We start from the raw sequence: 21,842 nt of genomic DNA on the forward strand, positions 1-21,842 counted from the left end.
CACTAACAACGTTGAACATCACACCTTCAATATCCAACTTCGGACTCATCACCCTATTTGATACTCTTTCCTCCTCTAGAACAACTCCTACTCCTATTCTCGTCCTATCTGACCAATGGTAAAATAACTTGAACCCTGCTCCTAAGCTACTAGCTTTGCTACCTTTCCACCTGGTCTTCTGGACATACAGTATATACACCTTCCTTCTCTGGCAACCAACTCTCTAACCTTCCCTGTCACAGTCCCAACATTCAAAGTCCCTACTGTCCCTACACTCTTCTACTGTCAGGCTTTCCTCTTCTCTCTCTGCCTATGGAAACGCCTTCCTCCTCTCCTTTTCAACCAACAGTAGCCTAGTTTCCACCAGCACCCTGGTCAACAGCACCAGTGGTGGTAGGTTGAAAATTGGCAAAGTTCCCCTTTAAAACTCGTATTATTTCTTTTCTTGGATTGCTTTTTTTCGTTTTAAATTCTGTTTGAAAAAAGTCATATGAGATATGCTCAAATAAGGAAAAAATCAAAAGAGGGACAAATCTTTTTACAGCACTGTAGCCTACAGTGCAGTCTAAGTGAATGTGTTGGGTGCCCTATTTCCTACATAAATTAGACAGATATGTGAATTGTATAATAATTTTCAAAGTTCAATTCTTCTGCAGCATGTAAAAGTTGATAGACTAGCAGTTGACCTTAACACACAACATTTCTTTAGATAATCAAAGCATAGTTGAGCATATGTGCATATGTCACTGTCTTCTTTTTCCAGCAAGAAAACATTTTTGAACCTTTCAAGAAAGATATTTACTAAGAGCTCCAATTTCCCCCTTGAATACATATAAGACAATAAATACTGTGTAAATGCTAAGTGACAATAAAATTAGTAAAATCTGGAGATCAAATTAAATACTTAATATCATAATTTGGACATAACAAAATAGTATAATCTTGTCACAGCAGTAATTACATGAAATTTGCTGTGTAGTTTTGTAGAGCTGTATATGTATATGGGCTACTGTGCAGGTTTATATATTTATTTATAATTAAATATATATTTAATTTTTGTTTTTTTATAGGTCGGGCATCGTTGATGATTCGGACCCGCAGTGCGACCCAGGGTTCGCGCCAGCTGTGGTCCTACATCATGTGATGTTGTTGAACGCAACAGCCACAGCCACAGCCAGAGACACTGAGGATCAGTGTGCAATAAAAGGTATTTCATTGACATGTTGATGTACATCTAAGCGCATCATATCTGATTATCTGATGGTCTTTCTGTGACACACAAGTTAGCCACATTGAGATTGCTTCCGGTTATTTTTTCGAATAATTTGATGTTTTGGCCTTTGGCTAACTATGTGAGCTCATGCTAGCTCGATATTACCAACATTCACCCAGGCTGAAGCTGGGGCGCAGCAGTAGCAGAGCTACAGCCGACGATCATTTCCGACAGCTCCATATGGATTTGGCGTCGGCAAACATTGTTGCTTCACAGAGGGTCGATTACCGGTGATTTCGAAGATGGAGGAACCCTGTGACCTTAATCACGTCGTGAAGTGAGTACTTCTTGAGCCAACTGTATTTTTTACTTTGGTTTAAGGTTACGGTAATTCTGGTAAAACCAGCTTGCCATAGGTTACACAAGACAAAACATCACTTGCTAGCATGCTAGTGTACCCGGGTGCACAGAATCGTTTAATACTTGTCTGTTACAAACCGGGAAAGCACATCAAACTATGTTTGTTATAACTACAGTGATCAAAAGTAACTGACTCTCTCATAGTCTTTACACGCTCGTTACATACCACAGACAGTTAAACCCTCTATAAGTTTGTTTGAAATCGGAGCATTAGCATAGCTTACGTGCTGCTAGTTAAAGTTAGCAAAGGTTGTTAGCTTTAGCTGCTGATGCTAGTGGAACTTCTCTGTTAGCTGCAGTCGTTTATATAAACAAATGTGATTGTTTACCTCAGCAGTGTAGACGTCAAGCATCCTAAACGTCATACGTATAACGTTTTTTGTTATCCATTAGTTTGCCAGTCAATATTAATTATACAAATACCTAACGCAACATGGGCTAAGGCTAATTGTATCTGAAAGATGGCCCCAAAAGCTCTCTGTTAGTTAGCCTACTCAAGTTAGCTTAGCCACTTCTGATAATTTTTATAAAGCAGCGTCGAGTAACTGCGTCTTACATGTAGCGCCATAACGTCACAGAACACTTAGTTATTTGTTGTAGTGTGATTACTTATCAACTATTGATTGAATATTTTACTGAACTAATGTGTTTGCAGTACATTGTAAACTTGCATTCACACTTGGTAACTGTTAGAATGATCCCTTTAAAGGCCATGTTTGGGCTACATCCCCCTGCTGCACAGGCCATGCTTTAGTTAGTTTCATAATACGCTTCAAATCAGTCACCGTTTGTTTTCATAAGAATGTCAATGTTTTCTTTCACATAAATCGTCATTATGCCGGGCAATTTTCTTTCTGTAGGCCATTTTTTCCGCGTAAAATGTTTAAATGAGACACATGGCAACTGTATTTTTAACTTACCTCGACCATCATAGTACTATATATAAACCACGGGTAAATGTAACATTACTTTTGTTGTCGCTGCATCCCTACGGCAACAAAGGCAGTGGAGGTGAATAGCTCACCAAGTTCACGAAATAGGAAATGTTTCTATTAGTGCATAACCGATATGAAGACGTCCAGTGGAATGTTCTGCCCCATTGCGATATGATAGATAAGAGGGATCTTTGTAATACAATTTAAACAAAACACCACGTACGTTTTGACATGCATACATTAATGTAGTGTGTTTTGCATAAGCCAGACATACTAATAAACACTACATTTGATCAGTCAAAACATATTTTCTGCATCTGTAGGACTTCCCATAGATCCTGTGGTGTTGTCAAAGTTATACGTTTTTGACAGAGCAGCTGTAAACTGTGGTGGAGCAACTAGAATAAGTTAATTTAATCCATGTCTTTATGTTTTATTAGGTGTGGCGTCACTTTGGAAGGCTCATTTGTCTGATTTGGATTATTCTTGGTCAGCAGGCTCTTCAGGCCTACTAATCCTAGACGACTTTCTCAATGGACACTCTGCTCAAGTCAGAGATCAGGTATTCAAACAAACTCCCATTGTATGTTTTGTTTAGAGGTTTTTTTGTTTAATGCATCAGATAAATACTGACCTTGGATGAACAATTAAGCAACACTGTTGTTAAATATAAAATTACGTATAGTTAACATTACAGAAATTAAATTGTAAATTTATTCTTGTTTAAACTGCTTGGGAACAAGGGGTTGATTTCGTTAAAATGCAAATGACTGCAACACTACATTTATGTTATTGGGCCTACTTGTGCAAGAATAATGTAAACGTATATGCAAATAAATGCTATCCCATGAGAGTTATACATGGGCTGTCAGTGGCAGGTGCGTCAAGTAAGTGCATACACCAGCATATCCACTTAAATGATCACTTTGAGCACAGGCAGGACAGAAACTGAGTATGTTATCTAATGTTAACTTATCTGCAGTGTTTGTGTTGACAAGATATTGCACACAGTATGTATCATTAACTCCCCACCAGTAACAGACTGAATAATGTTCAACCTACAGTTTATAGCACTGTTGTGACTCAAAGAAACATAATATAGCCAGCTATTATTCATTTTATTAGAAAACCTAAAAGTAAAATCTTTGTGCACTTTGGAAGAACTACTTTCCAATGCAGTAGACATTTTATACACCATGCAGCCCTAAGCTGAGCTGCATGCAACAAGTAATAATTGTACACATACAATTTGGATATGACAATCTCTGGATTTTTAGAAAAACATTAATTATGTTAACAATTCAACAATTATTTTGAACAGTGTTCAACAGAAATTAGAAGTTTTCAACAGAAAATTGCAAGTAATCAAAGTCTTTTTCTCCAGCCATGTTGTGTTGTATAATTTGTGTTGTTGGACACTGTTGTTGTATAGCAAGTTGTATTTTGTTTTAGTCATAGCCTGTGCAGAATTCTTTGCTGTCAAATCACTGCTAAAACATTATGAACTATATCTGGAAGTATGGTTATGGCTAAAAAAACAACAAGAAGTAGGTTGAACAAACAGGAAGGAAGCCCAGTTGCCATGGCATGTAATTATTTTGATAGCCCAAAATGTCAATTAATATTCTCAATCTTTTTTATGTTTTGTGCAGTGCATCACCAGATAGAATATATGGCAGTGTATTAATGCTAATTGCAGTAGTGTTAGAGAAAGTGATTATACCTCACTTCATGGTGTATGTTGGAAGGACAGGGGTGCCATCCTGTCAGCTTCCAACTTTGTTTACCTGCGTCTGCTAGTGGTAAGGTACCTACATACCTTTTGTTTTGGTTGGCTAAAAGTTGTTTGAATTGTTCAAATCTAATGGAGAAAAGAGACTATTTAGCACGAGAAAGCAAAATAACATGTTACAGCTCAGTCCTTGAGCGTGACAATAAAATGATCCTTTAGCTTTGCATGCAGCCCCTGTCTTTTCTCTAATTAATTAGTGGAAAGTTAAGAAAAAGTATTCCATTGTTCCGTTTTCTCCCTGAACAATGGTGTGACCTACTGAGGCACTACTTGTTGCAGCAGCACTGACCAACTATGGTAATGCTTTTAGAAACAAAACACAGCCTCCAACTCCTCACCAGGAAAGCAGGGGGATCTTTACAACAGGGCACACATAAACACAAACACATTTCACATTCTGTATTTTAAGTTAGAAAAGTCTCTTCAAAGTGAATATGTAATTTATTTCTCTAGCATGACTAAAGTGATTACATCAACACAAAATTTGGTATTGGATATCATTTATAGAATAAAATTCTTATTTTTATGGAAAATGGTGTTGCTAATCTAAAAGTGTAATGACCTTAGTTTGATACAGTGCATTTGCTATTCGGATTGTAGCCTGCTCATTTCAGACGTTACCATATAACTGAATGTCCCTGATGAAGTGTCTCATTTTGAAGGTCACTGAGAAAGAAATTATATCCTTAAGGATAAAATGACCCAATTGTTGCCCAGCACCCACTTTGATCCTACCCTAAGGAAAACACACGCTTTAGTAGGACAAAATGAAAAATGTTTTTACATATACTGCCAAGGATGGTTATCAGGAAAATTGAAAAAAGAACGGAAAAACATCTATGGAAAATAGTTAAGAGCTATTCTGCAGTCAACTGTATGTAGTCTCTGGTATGTCTTCAGCTTTCATATTGGTAACATGACTTCATTACATTGCATTAGTATATGTATTTTTCATTTAAATCCATTATCTTAATTCACGGTTTGTCTTTTCAAGTTGTACATGTAGTCTACACATATACACAACTTGCTTTGTCCAGAGCTAGAGTTCATGCTAGAAGTTTTATCATCCTATTTCCTGTCACTATTGATTGAATGTTGTGCTATTTAAGTGCAAGATCATGCCTGTCAAAGAAGGAAGACTATAGTCTCATCCCACATTGTTACATTGAAAATTCATTTTTCAGGACTCTTTGATCAATTTTATGTACTAATACATAAACTGTGCCAACTGGTTTCTTTTTTTTTATGTTCCTGTGGTGTTCCTGGCTAAAAAGAGAGGAAGGGAGTGGTGCCTCAGTAAGTCTTAATGTAAAGTTAACAAATCTCACAGCTGTTATGCTATAAGCCCTATGTATAATTTAACATTTTCCCAAAAAATTATGTTAAAGGATCATGTTTTTTCTTTTACTGTAGGTAAAGGTGGAGGGCCTTTCCAAAGCAGCTCTTAGGAAGAGCCTTTCTCCCAGAGTAATGCTATCCAACCATCTTTTGCCTAAAGGGAGCAAAATGAAGGTCAACCTAGAGGATCAGAGTCGTCAGAAAGTGTCCTTCAGCTTCTCGCAGACCAAGAAGCCACTGCAGAGCCGAGTTTTCATCCCCGCAAGCCCTGACAAGTCTGTCACTGAACCTCAGGCTGCCTTGTCACCGTTAAACTCAGACAAAGCAGGGCAGAGCAAAGGCAAAACTGATCAGAAACAGATATCCATGCCAGAAGCACCTTCTCAGACACCAGTCACCTCAGCCACTAAATTGAATCCCGATTTAGCAAAGATGCATTTCAAGAAACAAATTCTCACTGCCTCTGTGACTGAAGAGCAACCAGTGTCTGTCACTGCAGAGGAGGATAACTCTTCTGAATTACAGGTTTTGCAGAAGTCAGCAAGTCAGGGTGCAAATGAATTCCCAACACCCCAGTGTCAGAATATCGTCAGTGTCTGCTCTTTTGAGAACGCTCACATTGAAGCCTCTGATGCAAGGGTAACCCAGAGTCTCAAGAAGTTAGCTGCTTCCACAGGAAAAGATGGTGAGACTCCCAGAAGTACTGAGCAGGATAACAAGGTATATAAAAGGAAAACCAGGTCTCAATCTGATAGTGCTCACATTGGCTCAGAATCTGATGGAGATTCAGCCCAGATGTCTTCCGGCCGAAAAGCAGCAGATTCCAAAATTAAAACAAACTCTGATAGCAGAAGCAAAGAGGTTAAAAAGTCTTCCTCTGGTTCACATGTGGAGGAAAAAGAAAAAAGTTCCTCTAAGCGCTCAGAGAATTATGAAAGATCTTCTAGTTATTCAAAATTAGACCGAGATTCTAGACACACATCATCACGCTCATCTAGATCAGACAAAGATCGCAGAAGGTCAAGGTCTAGATCACGTTCTCGATCAAGAGGGTCTAGAACAAGTTCATCCCATTCCAGATCAGAGCGGTCAAGAGGTGACAGAGGAGCACGCTGTGAAAGGTCATACTATCATGATTCTGACCGGAGATCCCATAGAAGTTCTCCACGCCGAGAGAGAAGACGTTCTCATTCTCGGACTGACAGAACCCGGGACAGTTCTGACTCTGAAGATGATCACAGAAAAACAAAGACAAGGATGAGTGAGTCCACTAGGCCATCCACCCATTCAAGCTCACATAAAAACTCAAAATCATTTCCCCACTCAAAATCTGAGAAGGTCTCTAAATCTGTAGGATCTCCTTCGTCTTCTGAGATAGATAAGAGAACTCACTTGTCCAAGTCTGAAAGGACTTCAAAGCGATCATCTGACTCTGACTCACAGCGCAAATGCTCTCCCGATTTAGACTCTAGTTACCATAGATCTAGCACCCATCACAAGTCAGACACCAACAGCAAATCCTCTTCTTCCAGTATGCATACTCACTCTGAAACACATGAGAAACGGCAAAAAAGCAGCTCCAGTGAATCTGAGGCAGATTATAAGGGAAATTCAGAGGCCTCAAAACAGGCTGACAAAAGCTATTTCCTTGAGGAGAAGAATAAAAACTCTCTAAAGAAAACTGATCAGCCAGACATGAAACAGCTGGCACCTTTTAGCACCACTGTGAAGACCACAAGCCACAATAGACAATCAAAAGACATATTTCACAGCCAAGCACCATCCTGTGCAACCACTACAGAACAGTGTTCACAGAGTGAAAAAGATGACTCCCATCAAGATGTTAAGGGGATGGTCTCATTTGGTGAAGAGGATTTGCAAGAATCATTACCCAAAAGAACAAAAGAAAATGATTTAGGTCTTGAAGTTGAGAATAAAAATACCTCAACTGTTAATTTAAGCAAACATTTTAGGCATGTAAATAACACCCTTGAAAACCTGCCTAATGTGAGGGATAGCTTTTCTTTAAACAATCAACCTCATGTGAGCGTAAGTGCATCTGTCTTAAATTTATGCAGTAATGATGATAGTATAATGTGCAGCCAGGATACAATAATCTTTGACTGTTCACCAGGGCCAAAGTCCTTACCTGATACAGCTGGTATACCTGGAGCACATAATGTTCAGGACAACACTAAATCAGAGTTTGATGAACTGAATAAAGATTTAACAGTTGACAATGGGTCGGACACAAGTTTACCACATAACGTTGATTCATCATATGTTGAATCTGAGAATCACCTGGCATGTGAACAACGAAGCATGGATTCTGTTAAAAAGAGCTGCAGTACTGCTAAGAAGTCTCGGTGGGATATTGTTGGGCAAGATACCTTAGAGAGTGACAATTCACAGAGGAGTCTTTGTGCAGAGAGTAAGCCTACTGTTAAAAAACTGATCTCAGTCAAAAAGATAGCGCTTTCTAAAGACAATAACCAACAAGAGTCTGACTGTACAGGTAATTTCCAAGAAGCTGAAACACATTCCCTACTGGTGAACCAGACCAAGATCTCCAAGGAGGAAGTTGGCTTGGACAGCACTTCTATGACAGATGAATACAAAGACCAAAGTGAGTTGTCACAAATAAACACCAGCAGTGGCCACTGTGACTTAAAACTGAGTGTTTCTCAAAAAGTAAATGCAGATGAGCCTCATCACAGAAATTTTACACCACATGTTGACACAGCTACAATGATGCAAAGTTGGAATGAAAGTGAATTTGAGGAGAAATCCAACAGTACTACCAAGTTCAAATTGAGTGAGAGAACACTACTTAATCAGGATGCATTAGCAGGACAGAGTGAGGCCAGTGATAGTGACAACTCGGAGTATGACTCGGATTGTGGTGAGGCTATTAAACGATTGCACTCTGTAGTGGTAGTGCCAAAGAATTCTTCTCTAACAGTGGATACACAGGACACAGAAGCTTCCTGCAGTCATTTACATAATTCAGAACTGCACAATGCTAGTATGGAAAATAATGTCCTAAGACAAGTTACCATTGTACAAGAACAGGGGAGCCCTTCCACTGCTTTTGGGGTGAACAGTGTTCTGTGTGCTGGTGTAAATGAGTTATTACACAGCACTATGTTATGTCAGTCCCAGAGCAATATGATTGATAGCACTAGTCACTCTGAGGGTAGCGGCACTGTCAATGGGCTGCCCTATGCAGCTGGTCGTCCAAGTGCTACCGATTGTGCTCACAAACCTGATAATTCTAGACAGTGTGAACAGGGGAACAAACAGCATGCTGTAAGCAGCAGGGGTGAGCAGATGTATTCCCGTTACCAACATGATTTCTCCTGTGCTGATAACATCAGTGACAAGAATGTATTCAGCTTGGGTTGGGATTTTTTACAAACAGAGCAGCCCAGTAGTACATACCAGCAGCCTGATAGTAGTCATGGGCCACAGTTACCAAACACTAAACTAACAGGGGCCTGTGTCAAAGGACAGGATCATAGACACAATTGTGCCTCCTGGAACCACCAATCTCCAAACATGCAGTCTAGCAAAAAACCTTTCTTCCATTCAAATGAAAATTATCAGGATCCTACAGGTGAAATACATCCAGACTCTCTTACAAATGACAATGATGACTACAGTGGTGATAAACCATTCACCAACACTCCAGGGTCATCAAGTTTTGTACAAGGTTATGAAATAAGCAGCAACAGCAGGGGGTCTACTATACCCGACCCCCCTAGAGAAGACAGTTTCAGACCCCATAGAGGCAGGGGCCCACCTAAAAAAAGGCGTCCAGAGATTGAATCAGATTCAGACAATGAGGCAGAAGCTGGGCCTGCAGGCAAAAGGGAGCGTCAAGGAGATACTGACATCACTAAGGAAACTCATGTCAAGGCTGAAGTGCATCGTCCATCACTTACTCTGCACGACTTTCAAGATGCCAGTAAATGGAAAGAGTTGGCCAGGTCTAAAAAGATGCCCCCTTATTTTGACTTGATGGAGGAGAATCTGTATTTGACTGAGAGGTAAGGTGTTGCCCAGCCTGACCAGGAAAATGTCAGCATTTGTTTGTGCATGTACTTTAATTGTTTTATTAAATAGTTATAAGTACTTTTAGGTTTGAACATTAAAAAGTTTCAATTCTTTTTTTTTAGAAAGAAGAGCAAGTCTCATCGGGATATCAAGAGGATGCAATGTGAGTGTCCAGTGCTGTCCAGAGAGGAACGTTCAAGAGGAGTGTTGGCATGTGGGGAAGACTGTCTAAACCGGCTGCTGATGATTGAGTGGTAAGTTGATTATTATTGATAAAGATATGTCACAATATTAAAGGTGGTGTTGAAATGTTATCATTGAACGGTACCCGAGTGAAGAGGGTATATACAAGTACTGTTAAAGTACACTTTGATCCAATTTTCCTGACAAATTATATTTGTTGCTTTAACAATAGCAAAATGTCTAGTAGTATCATGCTCTTAATTATGGCAATGAAAGATTTTGCCATTTTATCATACACATTCTGCAAATTAACAGTTAAGCATGTAAAAAAAAAAATACTGAAAAAAATTTACTGCTCACTATGCATTGCTCAATGTGTTCTTGAGTTTTATTTTTGTATTTTGTGTGTGCGTGTTTTGTCAGCTCCTCACGGTGCCTTAATGGAGTCTACTGCTCGAATCGACGCTTTCAGATGAAACAACATTCAGAGTTTGAGGTTATCCTTACAGAAGACAAGGGCTGGGGACTACGGGCAGCTAAAGACTTGGCCCCGTAAGCATTTAAAAAACTTTCAATAAAATATTTAATGCCAAATGCAATTTATAAAAGTAGTGGTTACTTTGGGGCCACCCACTAAAAGTTCATATTGTTTATAACAATCCACACTTTAAATGTAATTGCATTCCAAAAGAAAATATTTGCCATTTGAGAAAGTTGTAAATTATTTAATATTTCGTTCAATATCCTCATTTCTAGAAACACTAGCACATCTGACTGGGGTCAGATAATTTGCAGTTTGTGTTCTTAAATGGTTATGGTTGACAAAAAATAAGACAAATTTAAAACTGGTTTATTTTTATTGCAATCTCAGAAACACGTTTGTACTGGAGTACTGTGGGGAGGTGTTGGACCACAAGGAATTCAAAACAAGGGTGAAAGAATATGCTCGCAATAAAAACATTCACTATTACTTCATGTCTCTAAAAAATAATGAGGTAAGTGATTATGATGATGCATTGCAATTAATGTCAAAACTTAAACTGCAATCTGCTTCAGTGATTCACTAAAAATGACAGAAATACCTACCATGGCATTACGTCTCTTTTAGATCATTGATGCAACGTTGAAGGGCAATTGTTCTCGGTTTATGAACCATAGTTGCGAACCAAACTGTGAGACCCAGAAGGTATAGTTAAAAAAAAAAATGCATGCCTTTCAGTAATATCCTTTCAGATTGCCTCACTCACCTGATACTAAATTTGCTCCCTTTTCAGTGGACTGTCAATGGCCAGCTTAGAGTTGGATTCTTCACCACCAAGGCTGTTACTGCAGGAACTGAACTAACTTTTGATTACCAGTTCCAAAGATATGGGTATTGTTACCTCTATTGTTTTTTGTTCCCTACAGTTGTGTCATGTCCTGCTTGTGCTTTTGTTGCATTTACTTTTCACATAGTATTGGTCAAAATGCTGGATTTTGAATCTTTAAAATCTTTTTTGTTGTTCACTTCACCTTTGTTTAATTTTATCCTCCAGCAAAGAAGCACAGAAATGCTTCTGTGGAGCACCCAGCTGCAGAGGCTTCCTGGGTGGGGAGAACAGAGTGAGTGTTCGGGCAGCTGGGGGGAAGATGAAGAAAGACCGCAGTCGAAAGAGTGCTCTCACCACGGTCAGTTCTTTCAGTCAACTTTGAAAGCCTTTCTGGTATCTTTCTGAGATGCATTAATAGTTTTCAGTTGAATTGGATTATGGCAGTATAAAGCAAATAGTGGTATTCTTTTATGTTTTTTTAGTGTCATTTACAAAGACAGGACACAGCAAAAGAGTGAATGGTTATTTTATAAATAAGTATAACAGTTAGCTAATGACAAAAGTTGTGACCAATTTATTTTTGTTGATTTACTGAAATAATTACCTATTTTAGTAATTCAGTTAACAGCACTAGAAATATTTAATATTTATGCACCTAATTCAAAAAGGAGTACTTAATAAAATATATCATTATTAGATTTTTAATTGTACACTTCACTAACCACAACAGTAGAAACCTTATGAATTGGCTTATATTACTGTGGCAATAATGTTACTTTTAAATTATTAAGTTAGGCTTATATTGTAGTAATACAAAGTAAATGTCTCTACACCAATATCCCTAAGTCAATGTATTTAATCTATAATAATCTCACATTTCTTAGGTTGATGAGGAACTGGAGGCATTATTGGAAAATGGAGAAGGCTTGTATGATGAGAAACAGGTGGTGTCTCTCTGCAGACTAATGGTCCGAGTGGAAACCATGGAGCAGAAACTTATCTGTCTCAAGCTCATACAAGTATGACATGAATGATTAATGACTAGTTTTAGAAATAAGTGTGTTTGAGCTTTTTATGATTGGGTTACAGGGTTGATATATTTCTGTTATTGCAGTGCATTTTGCACCAGATAATGTTTGTGTTGCACAGGATACTCAAAATCCATCATGCCTGAAGCAGTTCTTGGACCATCATGGGTTGTCTTTGCTGTGGATCTTCATGGTAGAGCTTTCTGAAGCTAAAGGCAACAGTGCCAATAACACAAAGCTGCAGTTACAGGTGAGATATGTCACGGACTTTGCGTTACAAAAACTGCCCATTAAAGGACTCGTTAAATCTGTTCCTTTTCCATCCTCTGTTGACAGATAATGAAGACACTGGCTGTGCTGCCTATCTCGACTAAGAACATGTTAGAAGAGAGCAGAGTCCTTACCTTTATTCAGCGATGGGCACAGACAAAAAGTCTACCTCACCCTGCTGAGATGGATGGCTACTCTAGTGAGAACACCTCTCGTGCACAAACACCTCTGAACACTCCCGATGGTTCCTCAACCAAATTGGGACCCGAACTTGAAAGTGACCCGTCCAAACCTGCTGTGTACCGCCGCCTTAAAATCATCAGCGAAAACAGTCTAGACAGTGCACTCTCTGACACTAGCAAAGCATCTGATGGGAAGGAGGAAGAGGAGGATAAGGAGGAAGAGGAGGAGGATGAGGATGAGGACGAAGATGAATCCTCACGTTCAGGACTTCATGATGAGAAACAGTTAAAGGAAGATCCAGCTGGTGACGCACCAGATCTTGCAAAAGAAATAATGGAGGAGTCTGTCAAAGTGGAAAATCAGGAAGAGGCAGAGGTGGGTTCAGGTAGTGAGCACCAACCTCAGACTGAGGAAGTGAAAGACAAAACAAAGTCGGGGTTGGAGAAGGAAGACATGGAGATGAAAGAGGACACAGGTGAGGGTCTGAAGGAAGAGCTTGAGAAGTCAAAGGAGGCTATTGGTGTACAGGAGAGTGAGAAAGAGCAGACTAGCCAGGCAGTGTCAGAAAAGGCTCAACTGACAAATGATCAGCCCACTATTGAAACTCTTGAGCCAGAAACTCAGTCCATCCCAACAGACACCACTGATCTTCCATCTGAGCTGCGTCTAGAGCAGATCGAAGCCAAGACAGAGACACAAGAGGCAGAAAAGGTTCCTTCTGGCAATGAGGCACAACCTAGTGAATCTACCACTGATGCACCCCCAGGCTCCGAGGTCCCAGATGCCAATATACGTTCCGATGTGACATCAATCCCTGTGGACCCATCAGTGATAGGAACTCCTTCTCAGGATGAAGAGGAAGGTGTTTCAGATGTAGAGAGTGAGAGAAGTCAGGAGCCCCAACTCAGTGCTGTGGACATTAGTGGCATGGCTGCCAGACTTCTTGAAAGCTGGAAAGATCTAAAGGTGAGTTAAAATGAGGTTACTTCTAAAACTGACACTGTCAACTGAAAATAATGTAATAATAATAACTATATAAAATAATAATAATAACTTTTTATCTATGTTTTTGCCATTGTAATGTGAAGCCTAAAGTCAAAATTATGCTTATTCTTTCAGGAGGTTTACAGAATACCAAAGAAGAGTCAGGTGGAAAAGGAGGCAAATGGTAAGTTAAGTCCAAAGCTGTTTTTTGTCACGTGGAATTTCTGGAATTCCATGTGGCTAATTGGTTTTTCTCACAGAACGCAGCCGCGAGCGCGATACAGCTTTGATGCCACGCACTATTTCTGGTAGCCGAGAACGTGAAAGGGAGCGAGAAAAGGAGAGGGAGCACGACAGGGACAGAGATTATGACAGAGACAGGGATCGAGACTGGGACAGAGAGAGGGACAGAGACAGAGATCGGGACAGAGATCGAGTCTCTGACAAACCTCCACGCAACACAGAAAGACGAAGAAGACGGTCCTTGTCTCCACCCCATCCATTCTATGAGAGAAGCAGCCGACGTACTGAGGAACGGTAAGCATTCTTACCTCGTCACTTGAGGAGCCAACACAATGAATATTTTTACATAGCTGTATATCTTACTGTGTTTGTTCTCTAATTTTTAAGGTTTGACCCATCTAACAGCAGCAAGACACCCAGGGGGGTGGGTGGCAAGGAGCGCAACAAGCTGTCCACGGAGGAACGCAGAAAGTTGTTTGAACAGGAGGTTGCTCAGCGGGAAGCCCAAAAGCAACAGCAACTTCAACAGCAGCAGCAGCTTCAAAGTATGGCATATGACCCTGCTCTGGCATATGCCTCCAGCCCTGGCTTCATCACATATCCTCCTGGATATCCAATCCAGACTTTTGTAGATCCCTCCAACCCAAATGCAGGCAAAGTACTGCTCCCTACCCCTACAGTTGAGCCCACAATGAACTATGAACAAACTCCTCCCCAACATCTTATCTCTGATCTGGGCCTGCCCTCCCCATCTTCCACATCCCAAGCCACTTCAGTTTCTAGTCTTTCTCAGCACATCACCACCACCAACCTCACCACTAGTAATGCCCAACAGTATGCCCAGCCAACTGTAGCAACCCAAGATGCAGGCGTAGCTGTCCTCTCTGTACCAACCCAGGCAGCTCCTCGGGTACAGGGCCAGCAGAGCTACACAACTCTCTGGGACCCCACCACTCAGCAGGCAGTTGCTGTTCAGACACAGCCAGCACAGCAATATGCTACAACTCCAGCACAGGCCCAGACTCAGACAGCCATCTATTACCAGGGCCAGCCATGTCAAACAATTTACAGTATCCCCACTGCCTACCCTCAGACCAACACGCCAGTCATACAGGTAGGTTGCCGTGCCGGAGTCTCTGGGGAATTTACTTTACTTAAATTTAGATACTACTTTCTAGAATAAACTTAAAAAACCTACATAATTATTACATTGAAAATAAGGCGCAAATGAGAGTAAATATTATTACCATTGAGGCCTATTAAACTCCAAAATATGTTGCCTGGACAATTTATATGTTTTTTCTGCAGTATTTAACAATGAATTAAACTTAATTAAAAATCATTAGAGCATAAATAATCCAATTTTCAGAGAATACAAGGCTTTACAAAAATTTAAATTTACATTAGACGGGACTGAAATGTTTTAGTCACATTACTGCAAGACAAATTCAGACTGAAGAAGATTTGTCATTTGTAATAGTGCATCATTCAGTATTAGAGTCGGCCTGCTAGCTAGTTGGTATAGAAATGTGGAAAATGGCATTTTAATGACATGTTTGAGAATACCAAATGCAGTGCCTGGAAATGCTTATAAAGCAAACTATATGTCAAAGTGTTTCAAACATGCTGACTTTGCATATTTATTAAATTTCATTTTTAAAGTGCTATTAGAAAAGTCTTAAAAAGTCATAAACACTGTTATTTCTGGATTGTAAAAGGTAATGTAATTGGTATTAATTACTATAACCCATGTTGTATATACTATCTGTACTTAAAGGACCTGTCCGATCTGAGTGCTCTTTGTGTTTGTACAGGCATACACTGAGCCCACAGCCAGCTACCTGCATGGTCAGCCAGTGTATCCTGGCCATCAGCAAGGAGTGGTGGTGCAACAGGGAGGCACAGTCACCACCATTGTCACATCCCAAACTGTCCAACAGGTGACACATACATGCACATACACACATTTTTTTAAATGTAGGGTGTAAAATGAAATCTGTGTTTAATTTTGAGCCAGTAATTGACATTGTAAAAGTCCATTAAAATGTGTTTTAATTTAATATGTTGCCAGTTGAAACTGAACAAGGAGAGTAAAGTAGTTTTTATTTGACTGGAGAGGTAGAAATATATGATTCCTTATAATTTGTTATGATTTTATATTTGTTGTAATTTATTTACGGGCTGCATTAAATCTCCGTTTTAAATGTGTCATTTTTGCAATGTTCAGCCTTTGCTCCTTTAGGTTATATGGCAACAACAGTCTCAGTTTGGCCACAAGAGGGTAGCATACATCTAAAATATGCAACTTGGTCAAACTCTCCCTCATACAATAAAAAAGTGCCTTGCAAAATGTGACTACATTTTGAAAAAATAAATGAAACGGTTCAGTTGGTCTCATTTATAAACATCTTACATTTACCTTCAATCGACAGTCATCAAACATGTGACTTAACATGTGATTTAACACTAAACGTACAACAATTTTTTTTGGTAATAAAAGATACAGTATTTGGCTGCTGATGCTTTTTTTCTGAATCCTTTTTTTAGGAAATGATTGTACCCAACAATGTGATAGACTTGCCCCCTCCTTCTCCCCCAAAACCCAAAACTATTGTCCTACCTCCCAACTGGAAAGTTGCTCGGGACCCTGAAGGAAAGATCTACTACTACCATGTAGTCACAAGGTTGGTATTCTGTAGCGCTGTGTTTGTGTGAAGTGTGTGTTTATGGCTCTGCTAAGTCCTTGTGTGCACTTCTAATCTATTATTTTACTCTGAACATTAGACAAACACAATGGGACCCTCCAACATGGGAAGGAAGTAGTGACAACACTAGTGTGGACCATGAATCTGAGATGGACCTGGGAACACCCACTTATGATGAAAATCCATCTAAGGTCAGCTTTTAGCAGTGATCTTCTTATAAGGCCTAGTTGTGTGCTTTTTATATGGTGTCGGCTAGAAGTAGAATAACGTTACAATGAAGGGGAATCCACTTCCTTTTTCATTTGGTTCCCAGAAAGTTTGTGCTTTGGTGCAAAGCATGATTATAGTGTTTGTTCCTTGAGGTAATTGAAGATGCTGCACTTGTGATTACTTTCAGCTGTTCCTCAGTATAGGGGGGGGAAAAAAATAAGAAACTCTAGGCACTACACCATATTCAGTGAGTGTCAAGACCTCACAGATAACTCCTCCTCCATTCATCAGAATCTCGAGACTAAGATTTTAAGGGATAAACCACTCACTATACTCCCTGCTCAGCTGTATGGTCCTGTAAGACCTGGCATTCCTTTATTTCTTTGTTTGTTTGTTTGTTTGTTTATTAGTCCTAACAATGCAAGTAGCCCCTTTGTCTGTTCTATTTTTAATCATTAAAACTAAAATGTGATCTGTTTTTCCCACTAAGATCAGCTACAAGGTCATCAACTTATTTGCCACCATGTGTTTAGACACACAGTGGTACCACAGCCAGGAATCTAATCCTGTTCTATACCGTTCAATTTTGCAATTTCTGAATTATTGTTTATGGCACATTGTGTGTGTGTCTGTCTTTTGTGCGTGCTTCTGATACATACATATACATTTTAACAAATTGTAGATGATGCGTGACAGTTTACACAGGGCATACCCATGCATTCAATGTGAAACAAATTTTATTTGCATGCAATTTTATCATCTTATTCATCAAAACTGTTACAGTTTTCCACAAAGACAGCTGAAGCAGACACTTCCAGTGAACTAGCTAAAAAGAGTAAAGAGACATTTCGCAAAGAGGTAAGCCACAGTGTCCACACATACATACATACATAATGTTTTGTTTGGGGTTTTTTTGGATTATAACTCCAGATTGATTGATTATCAGACCTTAACAGTTGTCCACATTGTGAATGCCTACTATACATCCATGCAACATTTTGTTTGTTTTACATTCTTCTATTTTCGTGTGTGTGAGTCAGATGTCCCAGTTCATCGTGCAATGTTTAAATCCTTACCGGAAGCCAGATTGCAAATTGGGACGTATCAGCAACACAGAAGACTTCAAACACCTGGCTAGAAAGGTAGGATTAAACAATAAGACGCTTATACAACACTGTTTTAAAGAATTCCAAGAATCACTCAACATTTAATTGACCTCTACATGGCCAGCACACAATAAAGGTATCGGTCAGTTGACTTAAAAGGCAGCATTTTCAAAGTTTCCTCCAAATCAAAACTAAATAGTAGAGCTTTCACCAGCCAAAATCTGCCTCTGGAAGAAACTAAGAGCACATTGTACATTTAAACTATTACCTCCTTTCGTTTTACTCATGCCTTTCTAAAAGTGTTTTTCAACCAGTGTTTCTTCAAAGGGTAGCATTCTTTCGGGGTCCAAGGATTGTGTATGTGGCAGGTGGTGCCACTCGGATATACCAGGACTTACACATGGCACATTAAACAGAAAGACTAGCTGGGTTTTCACTAATTGAGAAATTGCACTTTATTGTCCCAAATTATAAAGTGCAAAGTCACTAAAGAAGAATTAACCACTCTACTACAATTTTGACATACATGGTAATTATATCATTTACTGCAGTCTGGTGAGAAGAAATGTGTTTCACTCTTTCCTCATTTCTTCTCAATCTTCTAGCTAACTCATGGAGTTATGAATAAGGAGTTGAAAGCTTGCAAGAATCCTGAGGACCTTGAGTGTAATGAGAATGTGAAGCACAAGACTAAGGAGTATATAAAAAAGTACATGCAGAGATTTGGCTCTGTGTACAGGCCCAAGGAGGACACAGAGCTGTACTAGCCTCAGTGACTTCACATGTTTAACTTGCTCTGCACTACTGTAGGAGAAGCACAGATTTGCCTTTCCATTCACTCCTTCGTGCATGAACTGGCCAGCCTGAACCGTGAAGTAGTTTCTTATCGGTATTTATGACTAAGAATTGCACTGCTGCCCAAGAAGCTCTCCAGGCCGTGCAGATCATGAAGGAGTCCTATTCTGTTGGAGACTCGTGTGCTGCTAAATGACCAGAGACTCCAGTCGCAATGTTCTCGAAGGATGATACTGAGGGGTGCTACAGAGACAATGTTCTCACTGACTGACTGATTTTTAGAATTTGTTTTCCATTTGTGATTCTTAAATGTTCCTGAGATCCTTACCTTGACCCCACATTTTAATCTCTTCTAGTCCCGAATAATTACTTCACAAAATCAGCTTTGGTATCATGTTTATCAAAGATTCTTTACTTTCCTTCTAAAACGGATCAATGGCAGAACAGTCTTTGTCGCCCCCCCCCCCCCCCAAGATTCCTTTTTTGTGTACGCTTCAACCCCCTGCCACTGACTCTGTATCTGGTGCTGCTTTTAACTTGGCTGTGGAGGTCCAAGCTTCCACTCATCAAACCCTGCCTTCTTTACCACAACACTTTTGACCCTCTGTTTTTTCATCAGTGCATGATCTAGGGCTGAGTGAGGGTATCCTTATGGAAATTGTTTGGTTTAGTTGTCTTCTGCTTCCAACAGTATGTCCTCACCATGATGAGCTTTTAGTCACAATGAACTTAGGGATCAGCCAGTAACTGATGAGATTATCGAAGGGGTTATGGATAAATATTTCAATTTAAAAAAATAAAATTATGTATTATAAGGGTAGCAGGGTTTAAACGCTGTGTTTTGATGTGCTGTTTAACTGTGTGTCAATTTATCCCCATTTTGTCCACTCCACTCTTCTCCCAGCTTGTTCTGCTCTGGAACCTCTTGTTACAGGAACGGTGCAGTAAATGTAGGTAGTAGCACTGCAGTTTTAACAGTTTCTTAACATCTTGTGTGTTTTGGTTTTCTTTTTCACTCACTTTTAGTCCCCATTAAATGTTAGAGACACGTCAGTCAGCTTTGGTCCACAAATTCACACATTCATTTCCAAGAGTTATTAATGTAGTTGCGTTAGCATTAGGTCATTAATTTGTTGCAGCCTCTTAAATTGCATTAAACGATGTTCCAACATATGTATATTGCTTTATATTGTGAATACATTGAATAATAGTTTTTGGAATGATTAATTAAGCAGCCACTTTGTAAAAGGACTATCATTTAGTGAATAAACATGTAAATAATGTGTAAAATTACCAGAGCTGTATGCAGGAGACTAGCTGTCCAGCAGCACAGTGAGCCCACGCATCCTCACCAGCTCAGCCTTCCTGATGCAGTTACAGTCTGTCAAACATTGGACACCACTGACTCACAGGTCTCTATTTTATTTCAGTGGTGGGGCTTTTTATGTTTTTTGTTTTGTTTTTATTTTTCTATGTACAAAGTTTCACCCTACTCTATTGTAAGTACTGTGTAAGCACATTGTCATACAAGTGTACAAACATTTTAAAAGGTAATAAACTTTTTTTGTAAAATGATGTTTTCCTATTGTGCAGAATTGGGTTCATGTGTGTCTATTAAATAGACTCTAACAGATCTAAGCAACTACCTCTGACCTCTGTTACATGGTTAAGAGCTGAGTGTACACCCAATCCCATTTTAGATTGGCTAATTCTTCTAATAAGGGGTTCATGAATGCCACTGCAGCACGTATGCACAAAAATGTACCAGATGTACGGCCCCTGTAAGGGTGTCAAAGTGATCGACTGGCTTCATTAGAGATGTTTAGTGCACTCTAAATATGGAGACTCCTGACCAGTGAATAGAGTCACTGCTGTGCTTCCCCTCACTCCCCTGTCCCATCCCCCGTCCCCGTCTGTGGAAATTCCACAGCCCAGTGCCTGTGTGCTCCAGACCACAGTTAAGCAGTCCCGTCTGGAGTGTGCGACAGCATGTAACACTGCCCTAGGCCATGCAAGATGCCTGCTCCCACTTAAAAGCGAAGGCAAGGAGATCATTAACAGATTTTAGTTCAGAGCAGAGTGGGAGCTGGAATCAGGTTGTGCTTAAGACAGAGGAAGCTTTCCTCTAGAATGGTTTTGATGATACAGTAATTTAACACCCCCAGATTTTTATGTACTTTTTATTTTTATCTCCATGGTTTGGAATAGGAGCTAAACTAAATCGAATAATAAGCGGTAGAATATCAAATGTCATTAAAGGTCTTTGTATATTTACAAATCTCTAAGACACTATCCAGATTATAAATTATGCAAAAATTATGAAACTTTTTTAATAAAATCATAAAACATAAGACAGACTTTATGTTTTGAACTGTTGAGGCCTGTTAAAAGTCATTGTGTATCAATTCTATCTTATTTAAAGTGCTGCACGTTAACATTGCCATTTCAACCTTTAACCATTTGTTACTTCAGTTGTATATCCTTTCATTTTAGCAACCATTTAATAATTTAACTAGCCATTTTAGTTTTTTCAAATACTAACCATTTTAACAAACCATTACTAAATAGTTAAAATATATGGGTTATATTGGTCACATAATTAACTAGCTAAAGAGTTAGTTATATGACCAATATAACCCATATATTTTAGCTAACTTGTTTACCAATAATTTTTGTTTTGTCCATTATTTTTAGATGTCATGTTTATTCATTGTTAGATAATTCATCTGCTATTATTACCATGTCATATATGTATATTATGCATTATTTAAAATGTTTATTCCTTACTTTATGCTTTCTTTTTTTTAAAAGAATTGGGCCAGTTTTAATAGTTATTACATATCCACTAACTCCCTAAATAGTCTTGCAGTCATCATCATCATCTATGTGGGTTACACCTGACTCGTATGTATTTTTTATTTATTTATTTTTTAAATGAAATTGTACTACCATTTTGTCAAATGAATTAGGGTACTCCACAATCACATTGTACCAGTGGTTGAGAATCACTGATGATATCATTGTTGTTATGCTGTACATCTATTGTTTGATGGTATTACATTTTACTGTGA

The 21,842-nt window shown here is 39.1% G+C and overlaps 1 protein-coding gene across 2 annotated transcripts; it reads left to right on the top strand.

The window, feature by feature from the left end:
- The first annotated feature begins 1,079 nt into the window (after positions 1 to 1,079).
- setd2 (SET domain containing 2, histone lysine methyltransferase) lies at positions 1,080 to 20,348 on the top strand. Of its 2 annotated transcripts, XM_067511223.1 has the most exons (23): positions 1,080 to 1,207; positions 1,393 to 1,550; positions 3,009 to 3,130; positions 5,635 to 5,656; positions 5,774 to 9,747; positions 9,877 to 10,008; positions 10,361 to 10,489; positions 10,809 to 10,932; positions 11,046 to 11,123; positions 11,212 to 11,309; positions 11,473 to 11,605; positions 12,132 to 12,266; positions 12,397 to 12,525; positions 12,612 to 13,694; positions 13,848 to 13,896; positions 13,973 to 14,249; positions 14,343 to 15,069; positions 15,770 to 15,895; positions 16,503 to 16,639; positions 16,740 to 16,851; positions 17,654 to 17,728; positions 17,911 to 18,012; positions 18,582 to 20,348. In XM_067511223.1, the coding sequence occupies exons 3-23, from the start codon at positions 3,102 to 3,104 to the stop codon at positions 18,741 to 18,743; spliced, it is 7,833 nt and encodes a 2,610-aa protein (XP_067367324.1). In that variant the 5' UTR covers positions 1,080 to 1,207; positions 1,393 to 1,550; positions 3,009 to 3,101; the 3' UTR covers positions 18,744 to 20,348. The 2 variants fall into 2 exon arrangements, with proteins under 2 accessions (XP_067367324.1, XP_067367325.1); XM_067511224.1 differs by lacking the exons at positions 1,080 to 1,207; positions 1,393 to 1,550; positions 5,635 to 5,656.
- Positions 20,349 to 21,842: the final 1,494 nt, after the last annotated feature.

This window comes from Channa argus, chromosome 7 (genome assembly GCF_033026475.1).
Source record: "Channa argus isolate prfri chromosome 7, Channa argus male v1.0, whole genome shotgun sequence".
Taxonomy (NCBI): Eukaryota; Metazoa; Chordata; class Actinopteri; order Anabantiformes; family Channidae; genus Channa; species Channa argus.